Here is a 10681-nt window from a genome sequence, read left to right on the forward strand (position 1 = left end):
ATTCATAAATATTTGTATAAAACAAGTTATCATATAGTAAAATATAATCCCTATTTTTAACTACCCTCCTTCATAATACTTCATAATTTGTATGATCATTAAAATATTATAAATACGGTTGCCATCCATAATACAGACGACAGAGATTCACAGGATCACGTGCTTGCTGTATAAGTCGTTCAACTTGACCAGATACACTGGATGCTAAACCTTCCTCGGTGCCTTGTAGTTTCTGTTCGATTCTCAGAAGAGCTCTTTCTGCTGTTTTATTAGTTATCGTTGAACCTAGTCATAATATTTTTTGTATATTTTTGAAGTGATATTTCGATTATTTGTATATTTATGTGTGTTAAATAAAATTTTCCTTGCTGAATTTACGTACACGGTAAATTATAACGAAGGAAACATTTGCATTATCTCTACTGTGTTAATATTAAAGACAATATGAAGATAAAAAGGGTAATATTTACACTGATTAATTTCGACCGATCTCGAGGAATGCCCACTTTGCATATTGTACGCTTTAGCTGGCGTGACAGTCCATGTAAATAATGGGTCGTATAAAAGAACTTGCAGCAGAGTTATAATTACTTGTCTTTGATCGCGTAATACGGTTAACGTTTTCTCGCAACAATGTCTCATTGTGCCCTCTATGCCAGACACACCCATTGCTACTTCAATATTCTGCGTAAGTCTAAATGGAATAGTTTCAGGAACTGGTAGCACTTTTCCCTGTTCAAATGCTATACCTAATTATATTTAACAATATTAGAATGCATTTTCTAAATGTTTTCTGTGTATATTATTATTAGAGAGCAATACAAATATTCTTACCAAAATCAATGTGAATTACTTCAGCAGTTGTTTGATCCATTAAAATATTACTTAAGTGTCTATCTCCCAAACCCAAGATGTATCCCGCCATAGAAGTTGTTGCTATGCTATAAATAGAATACAATCATATAGAACAAATTTAATATAATGCAGCAAATATAATAATTTCTATATAGTAACTAACCTGCGCGTATATGCCAATCTTCTTTCGAACCATGTTTCAGGAGATGGATATTTTTCAGTAAAGAAATAATGCATGACTGGATGCATGTGAGCACAGCAATTCATAAATACTTCCAATTTTACGTCAGTTGATGATTTTGACACATTCTAGAAATAAAGGTATAAATAAAGAAATTATATTTAAAAATTTTATATTATATTTAAATATAATCTTACTGCCAGCTTCTGCCTGCAATCGGTCGCCGAATAATCTTCCGGATAATACTTTTCATGAAGTCCAGGAATATTTTTCGAACCTGTCAATAGGAGTGCGATGGGTATCGTGTTCTCGCACCATTCTAATATTCCCGATCTTTGTGTCAATGGGACAACCTAAGAAAATGAGTACCAATAGTATAGACTTTAAACACATAATAAATAAAATAACGGAATAAACTCAAACGATAAATAGCATTCAGCAGAAGTACCTTGTAAGTTCTAATCATCAATTTTCTTCGTTTAGTTTCCTTATAAGCTTTCAAGAGTATGTTCATTACATTAAAAACTTGTTGCATTACAGCATCTTGTCGCAAGTCATCTTTTCCCTGCGGAAGATTTAAATGTATTTCAATAATTAGACGAGTTACTTGAGTAACGACACATATATTATAAATAGTATACCTTTACTAACTGATATCTTGCAATTCCATCTGTACCAATGCAAATTAGTTTTTTCGGTGTATTTACACCTCCGACAGTTTCGTATGTTTCCACATATTTAGAAATACCAATGATATCATTGTAATTTCTGGATGGTTTTAAATTAATTGTTATCGTTGGTACAAGTACGTTTACGAAATTTTTAACTTTTAAAATTTCTTGATTTTTAGGTATGTTGATTTTAGAGCCGGCTGTAAATAAAAAATTTTCTAAAAAACTTACTCAGAACTATTAAACATTATACTAATACGTTTTTAAATTATAATATACTTGCATTTGTTCGAAGAAGTTGTATGATTAGCTAACATAACTAAGGAGTGTGATAACTTGTCCATTTCGCGCAAAATCAATTCGATATTTGACTGCATTAATTCGTGTAATAATTTTTTAGCTCCGAGAACTCTGGGCTCCGCAGTCTTCTTTTTCTTAGTTGTACTGTACTCATAATCGCCATGTAAGTTTTTCAATGCCAACAGTACCGGTAATGTATGATGCGGATGTTCCAAGGCACAACGTTCCATAATTTTATATATTCCCTTAGAGAAGTCATCAAAAACGTCATTCATATGCGCTGCTAATTGTGGAGCAAGCGGAATGAATTTAAAAGATGGTATTTTAACGAGATTTACGTGCAATAAATCGTTAACTTCTTTTGTTTGTACATTATCTAACCAAAGTGCTACTACTCTAAATACCAAGAGATTATAGTCTTCACTTTGTTGTAGTACTGCTAAATAATATCTATGCAAAGAAACATTCCATGTTATAAATACATCATCCTCTACAGGAAATTTTTTAATGATTTTATTTAAATTTGCAAAACTTACCGTAGCGCTAAGATTAAATATTTATCTTTTTCTTTTTGTATGCGTTCTAGCTCAGCGACATCATTTATATTTTGTCTCTGATTCAAAATCAAAGCTTTTCGAACATCCTCGTCTTTAGGAACTGAATCCATGCTAATTCCTCTTCCTGAGTACGTAATACACTCTCTCAGACTTTCAAATTGAGGAGATTTCATATACGAACATATTTGTTCAAATTGAGTATCAGCAAAGCGAGCCAGAGCTACTTGTGTGTCATGTAAATTCTTAAGACTATTTGTAGTTTGTTCGTTAATAGAAATGCTTGCATCTATAGATGTTAAATAATACTTTTTTATCACAGCCTGAGGAATAAATAGAAAACTATTAAAACTCATATGTAAATGAATATAAGACTTTTATAAATACATATTCGATGTATACCTCAGGATTTTCCGATTTTGTTTCAGCCATCCAATCTCCATAAACTCTTAATACTTGTGCTCGTAAATTCTTATCCAATGTTTCTTTATGCATTAAATTGCGCAACAGAAACCGTCCGATTTCCAAATCTTTTCTAAGTCGCGCCAATAGAGATTCCTGATAAAGTAATTGATCTTGAATTTTGGAAGGCAAGTCCTTTTGTTTCGCTAAGACAGCTTTTATGGAAACAGAATGACATATCGATAAAATGCATATGTACAAATATAATCAAAGTATCGTGCAATTTATATGTTTATATTTTATATACCTAGAGAACGAGTAGCGATATGCAAATTTTCTTTATCCGCTGCCACTTTTGAAATTTCTAAATATGTATTAAACAGTGCATGCTTTAGCTTAACATTATCAGTCAAAGTATCGTTTATTTGAAACATAATAGTCCGCTGAGTTAAAATTGGTTCGAGGTATTGAAATTCGTTAAAATTTGTTATATCTTGCTGTTGCCATTTTTCCAACACCGCTTCATATTCATCTGGCTTAGCAAAGCTTAATTCTTCTATCTCGCGAATTAACTGTAACTGCATCAGCCTTTCATATATAGTTTTACTGCTTTCTGGAAATAATATACTGTTAGATAAACAATGTTTATTTTATATTAAGAAATTTACTGATCCTTACCTAAACTAATATTTCTGAGTGCTTTGATGATACTCATGCGAGCGTTTTCAATTGCACTTTGTACACCTATATCATTGCCTTCGTGGAAATATTTTAGCGCCTGGTAATGATAAAAATGATAATCGCACTCAGTTATGTTCGATTTTAATTTATAATCGTTTTGTGTATATAACTGATTCATTTCGCAAAGATTCCAATTGCTAAGTCGCCAAGCACATTCGTACTGAATATCTTCATCAATGTTTTCAGCACTTTTGGATATGGTAGATATGAAATTACCGAGTAAGTATTGTAGACCAGACTGGTGTAATCCATTAGCCATTTCTGTAATGCATGTACAATTAGATACATATTAAAAAAGATATCACGATTATATTAGGTACTAAATTATTAAGTATACTAATTATATAAAATATACTTACGTACCTTTGATTACTGTCATGTTTCCAAAACATAGTTCAACATCTTGGGCGAGCATTACTTTCTTCCAATCATGAGTTTGAACATAATGCTGTATACGAGTGGAATGATCTTGTAAATGAGAGGAACCGGTACCATGAATAGCGTCAAAATCACCTATTTTCGAGTAAGTGTCCCGAAGAATATTTTGAATCACCTTTCCTTCTTCAGGTGACAATTCATAGATGCGATCAATTTTTGAAACATTGGTAAAATTATTGTAATCGTTTAAAATATTTTCACAAAACATTTCCGCGTATAGTATCGCAGTAAAAAATGCTGAACAATATTGCGCAGCTTTAGCGATGTACATATAATTTAACTTTAAATGAACATTGTCGGTAACTTGTATCCTAATGTAGTTTACAATATTTAACATACAGTGCATAATTTGATGATCACAATTTTTACGCATTACAGATGAAGAAGTATTTGGTTCCATCATATAGTTAAAATGATAATTAAAAAACGCATTAATACAAGAACATACGCTGGACATGTGTTTTTTATCTATATCAATTATTAGAAAAATAATTCTTGGTAAAATTATCTCACAAAAATTAGTACTTAGCGCACAAATCGGGAATAAATTTTCAGAATAAAATCCTGTAAGACATTCTGCAATTTTACATGTTATCTGTACAATCCAATTGCTATACGAACCATCGGATTCAACTGACCAAATAGTATTATGTGGATTTAGAATATTATTAATTTTTTCGTTATTTATGCCAACTTTCCTTACTTTTGAACTTTTTCCAACTTTAAATGGCTGAATATAGTGTAAAGATATCGTTACTTGTGTTTCACCTAAAATAGTTTTTAGATGTTCCATGTATTGTTTACTTAACACCTTTTGCCCCCAAGGAGATGACAATATAACATAAAGCGCGTTGGCACTAACTTTTCGAAGTTCTATATCACTTTGAAATATAAATTGTAACAATTTGCTTACTATTTTGTAAGATAATATTTCTATTAAATCAGAAGTTTCTTTAACGTGACTTTTTTCTAAATATAATATCATTGATGTTAAATCGTTTGGACCTAATTCACCTAGACACTTTGATGCCTCAAGCGAGACATCAACGTCGGAAGATGCTGTTAATTTTATGAGTTTATATATCAACTGATGCAACATGCTCGATGCACAATCTTCAGCAAAACCACGCATCGTTTCAAGTTTATTGTATAATTTCTGCAATTCTTCTTTTCTCGTTGATAACTGTAGCCGTAAATGTGAAATATCTTCTATGCTATAATTTATGTTTTTATCAACCAAAGATTTTAAGAAATGTTGCACTTCTTCTTCTAGACTATAAGTCTTTTCCCTTTTATACTTTAAAGAATTATGGACATTACGGATTTCTCGAAAAATAGGAACATTTGGAAATGAATTTAACTTTTCTATTGCACCGCATAATATCTCTTTTTGATCGATTAATAAAAAACTAAGTATGTCTAAAGTTATTGGCATTTTTTCTGTTTGTGCAATAGAAATTAATGTTATGACTACGAAACTCAAAATTTCTTTAATCTCTTTGCTTCTTAAAGGTAATACTTGCTTTAAAAATTTATAGAAATATTTACATGCTATATGAAGAAGAACATCATCATGTACTTTAATTATATGAAGTAAACTGTAGCTAATATCTTTTATTAGATACATAGACAATTTATTAAAATAGTTCTCGTTCAACTCTTCAACAATTAATGTACAAAAGAACATGTACTGATGAAAGGCTTTTACTTTATGTTCCACAAATCTCTTTTTGTAAATGTTGCTAACTAAATGTAATAATATTTTTTGCAGTATATCTGGACAATTGCATGCTAGAACATATTGTACAGACCTTTCTTCTGCAAAAAAATGTTGTCTCATATACTCTAAGCAAGTTTCAATTACTTCTCTTTTAAAATGAGGAGGATCTGATATTGGAAATGAAGTTCGAACTTCTAACATTTGTTCGAGATAATCTTCGTCATGTAATCTTTCAATAAGACATGTTAGTGTCTCTTCAAATTTATCATTAAACAAATTAGAAAATTTTTTTATTCGAACGAATTCATCTTGATTTGATATTAATTTATGAAACATTTTACTTGCTAATTTTTTTGCACTACTTTCATTGTTTTCGTTAATACTATATAATAACCATAGCAACATTTGTGGAAAAATATTTTCAATAATTTGTTCGAATGGTAAGTTCACGTAATTGCAGAGAGGCGTAATGCTAGAAAGTTCGAAATTTTTAAGTTTAATAAATGCAAACATATTAATGTACATTTTGTAAAATTCTTCTTCAGATTCGCATTGTACCAAATTCCAAGGAAATGGCTGTAATAAATATTTCGAATGAAACCAACGAGTCGCTAGATAACTTAGATTGTCTTCTATGAGACTTGTGTAACATATTTGGTTTGTTATTATTTTTAATGCCCTTGGTATTATTTGAACTTCTATCTTTTGGTCTATAACGAAACATAACATCGTCCACAAAGCATAACATTGAAATGTTCCGTTACTAGATATTATAGCGCTAAGTACTAGTAAAGAACTTGCGAATTTGATCTCTCGTTCATCAGTATTTCTGTTATTGTCTACTTTTTCATTGCTAATAATTAGCTTATTTACCAATTCTTCGATTTGCATAAATAATTTTTCCTTCCATTTAAAAGCAATGTTTGTTAAAAAATATACTTCTTGTATGCATTTAATTGCTTGTAATTTTATAATAAACAAAGGACTGGCAAGAGATGATAAGACACTGTCAAATATTGGCATTAATTGATCTGAAGTACTGTGTAATGCATAATGAAAAAGAAAAGGATTGATACGAATAATTTTTAAAAGACATTTAGTAAATGCTATATGAACGTGGAAACCACAATCTTTTTTGGATCGAAGATTATTCAAGTGAGAAATAATATTCATTAACTCTTCTAGGTAACAATTATAGTCTGTAGCATACTTAAGAAAATATGGCAAAATTTTTAATATATAATGAATGGCAGTTTCATCTAGACAACATTCGTGATATAATGTCACTAAATTTTTCAGCGGTATTTCTTTGTGATTTTTCCACAATTCTTCTTTGTCATGTTTCGATAAAGATTCTAAAACTATGACAGCCATTCTAAAATCAACTGTCCGCGAAAGATCGTACATCTCTATTTTAAGTAAATTATTCAGAAGTTTTATTTGAATCTCGCATTTTTCTTGTCTTAGATTCATACAACAAAACAATGCTAAAGCTCTTGTCGCTTGTATTCTAATCGTACCTTTGTCACAGAAGTTACATCGTTTTCTATGCAGAACTTCTGTATCCAAAGATTTACGTCTACCTTGAAAAAAGCCATAATCATTGTAATAATCTTTAGTTGCCTCGTAATCGGCAATTTCATTATCTTCGATATTCATTAAGCTAAATATATTTTTTAACATATCTGGAGTTGCAGATGAGACAATTATGTTTGTTACATTAATATTATATGTTGTCTCATAGAGTATGTTAAGTGCTTTTGTTACATTGCGAAGGTAGATGTATTTACTTCTTAATGGATCTATATCCGCCAATAAAGTATAAATACGATCCAAATACTGTTTCATAGCATCTACAAGATGCACTTCGTTAATATTCATAGGTATTATATTCCACTGCATCATTGTTGATATTATTTTTGCTATAACAGCAACTTTTATAATCATTATATATAAATCATCGCCTCCATTACTTTCATCAATTATGTCACATAAACTGTTCATTAAAGACGTAACAATACTTGGCACGTACAATATATGCTCATTTACTTTTGTGTTCTGTTGAACAGTTTTTTTCTCTTTTTCAATTAATAAATCCCTGTTATACGTTAGTAATAAATAGCAATACTCGATATCCTCATAAGAAGGTTCGATATATTTTTCCTTCTTTAAACAATCGCATGAATTATTGATACTCTGTTCGTCAAATTTTATGTGTTTTTCATGCCTTGACTTTACTGCGATATTAATCAACAGTAAACATAACTCGTCGATTACTATTTGTATTGCTATCTTATGCCAGGGTATATCTAATGCCCACTTTAGCAAGCACAATCTGACAGAATTTGAATTCATCGTTGGCGAGCACATATTTATATTAACCATTGTAATATCAGTTGGCAATGATAAATATTCGCAAAGTATTGCTAATGTGCGAATACTCATGATAGACCACTTAATAACATTTGTGAGATACAGCTTTAAAAGTGCATTTGGATTAGTTATTTTATTATTTATTATAAAGAGTTGGGTAAGTTTGTGAGTTGATGTTTCGTTTTGATTTACATTTAGAGACCTAAAATCATAATTTACTGTTAAAAAATGAAGGAGCAATTCGTAATTTACATAATCAACTTCATACTATTTTACAGAATAAATTTTACCTTAACAATATATCCCATATTTTATCCCAATAAATATTTGAGTTTTCCATATCGATTACTGAAAACATTTTTTCATTTACTAGCAAAACAGCAGCCAATTCGTATAAATTATCCATAATAACTTCTTCTTTACAAGACTGCGTAAGAAAATCTACTAGGATTTTCAAAAATGCTGTAAGGTCTTCTGATTTTAAACATTCGGGATATTGTTTGAGTAACACTATTAATATTTGTATCATTGGCCATGCTTCTTGCGCATTATTATCCATGACCAAATTAACTAATCCATCAATTTTTATAGCAATTCGTCTTCGTTTCGCCGATTGCGTATAATCACATTCGTTGTACGATGTTTTTTCAATGATAATGTTGGGATTTTCTAACATTTGTTTAAAAACTAAAACAATTTTATGTTTTTACGATTTCTAGTAAGTAAAATATATACATTTCAGTTATTTTATTATTAAAGATGAATAACAATTACCTTCGCTTGCAAGATAAATAAAACTTTCGGAAAGTACATCCACTTTAAGATCTTTTAAGATCATTAAATATATACTTTTGAGTATCGTGTGCCACTTCTCCCAATTATCAGCATAAGCTCCATCACAGACTTTACATCTTCCTTTAGGATGATGAATTTTAATAAAAAGTAATAAAAGTTTGTATTTCTCTGATGAACTTTTTAAACTAATTATGTTTGGCAAAATATTTTCGCTAAATTGACAAAGCATAATCCTATATTCAGTTGCAATTTGTTGACATACCGTGTTCGTAAGTTTATAAGCGGATTCTGCTAAGATTTCTTGATTTGTTTTCACATCAAGAAAAACATTCTCTGAAACAAAATAAAATTTAAAGTGTTTCAAGACATAACTAAATGTAAAATTTTTCATTTTATACAAAGGTATTGAAAACTTATCGTTAAAAGGGATTTAGGTAATTGACTTTTGTTTTTAATAACTTATACACACCTAAAAACAATAATATCCTTTTTAGGTGAAGAAGTAGATTTGAGTGAATGCAACCAAAATATACAATCATTTGTAAAGCATCTAATATAGTTCGTTTATTTGTAAGTGAAGATACATTTTCATACAAGTGTATGCATATCTTCAATAATTCTTGCCACTGTTCAGGTAACATCTTTGCCTGATATATTTTAAATGGAAGTATATATGTAACCAGTATACCCGTATAAGTTTCATGATAATATTCATAAGTTTTTGTCCCTAGAACTTGCAAGATTAAAGGCATTATGTCTTTGCACTTTATAAGTGGTATTTTGTAACAATTTGCATGTTGAATCGTTTTTCGTACAAGCATACATATATTTTGTCTTTCTGTAAGTGTTGCTTTGTTACTCTTTTCCTTAGTAGCAAATCTACTTGTTTCCTTTAATAAAAATAAATTTACTATTTAATAAATTTATGTCTAACAAACTTTTTAAATAAACATATACTTACATTTATCAATAGTTTATGTACAGTATGTACAATATACGACCAATTCACAACACCTTTTACATTTTGTTCTGTGCTTCTATGTATCTCATTTACCGCTTCTTCATTTTCATATAATTCCAACAATTCTACAACGCATTTCTAAAAATAAAAATTGCAATCGACGTTAAATACAAATACAAATACAAATAATACGCTTTTCACGAAAAATTATTAAATGATATTTCGAAGGAAACATTAATCATTAATATTTATTGTTTCTTAAAAAAATCGTAAACTGTCAAGATGCAAAATTAAATGACACAAGAAGTAAATTAGAATTAAATAGTATGAATGCATTGCGAGTAATTAATTAGAATAAGATACATACTCTCCTCTCTGTAATTTTTGTAGTTGTTGCACTTTTTAATAATTCTTGTATTCTTTCAGAATATACAGACATTTTTATCAGTTAGATCCCGTTACATCTTTTGTGATCTTTTAAATGCGTTGAAAGATTCACTGAGATTCACTATCAACGTCGGCAACAGTCGCTGGCATGATGTTTTGGTGGTTTCTGCGCAAGCGCAAAGCTAGCACAACATTCCCGCGCGAAAACGCGAAAACTATACAAACTGCGTAATACGTATGCGAAGCCACGTGAAGGTGAAGCTGACCGCAGTAGATACTAGAGTCTAGAGTCTAGAGGGTATT

At 30.0% G+C, this 10681-nt stretch overlaps 1 protein-coding gene across 2 annotated transcripts; it reads right to left on the minus strand.

Moving 5' to 3' along the window:
- Positions 1–73: 73 nt before the first annotated feature.
- Positions 74–10661, minus strand: LOC128896005 (serine-protein kinase ATM). 2 transcript variants are annotated; one of them, XM_054159110.1, is made up of 18 exons: positions 10359–10661; positions 9992–10129; positions 9500–9920; positions 9010–9363; positions 8526–8922; positions 4068–8437; positions 3642–3965; positions 3271–3576; positions 2964–3178; positions 2544–2884; positions 1991–2457; positions 1678–1907; positions 1485–1601; positions 1234–1389; positions 1019–1164; positions 835–941; positions 471–749; positions 74–285 (listed from the first exon to the last, which is right to left on the minus strand). In XM_054159110.1, exons 1-18 carry the CDS (start codon positions 10428–10430, stop codon positions 107–109), a joined length of 8619 nt encoding a protein of 2872 aa, XP_054015085.1. In that variant the 5' UTR covers positions 10431–10661; the 3' UTR covers positions 74–106. The 2 variants fall into 2 exon arrangements, with proteins under 2 accessions (XP_054015085.1, XP_054015086.1); XM_054159111.1 differs by lacking the exons at positions 9500–9920; positions 9992–10129; positions 10359–10661 and having other exon boundaries at positions 9010–9150; positions 9293–9346.
- Between the last annotated feature and the right edge of the window lie 20 nt (positions 10662–10681).

This window comes from Hylaeus anthracinus, unplaced genomic scaffold (genome assembly GCF_026225885.1).
Source record: "Hylaeus anthracinus isolate JK02 unplaced genomic scaffold, UHH_iyHylAnth1.0_haploid 5, whole genome shotgun sequence".
Lineage (NCBI taxonomy): Eukaryota > Metazoa > Arthropoda > Insecta > Hymenoptera > Colletidae > Hylaeus > Hylaeus anthracinus.

Coding starts and splice junctions, on each gene's coding strand:
- LOC128896005 (XM_054159110.1), bottom strand. CDS start 10,430: ATGTCTGTATATTCTGAAAGAATACAAGAATTATTAAAAAGTGCAACA. Junction 8,923..9,009: donor TATTTATCTTGCAAGCGAAG/GTAATTGTTATT, acceptor AAATTGTTTTAG/TTTTTAAACAAATGTTAGAA. Junction 1,165..1,233: donor ATTGCAGGCAGAAGCTGGCA/GTAAGATTATAT, acceptor CTTTATTTCTAG/AATGTGTCAAAATCATCAAC.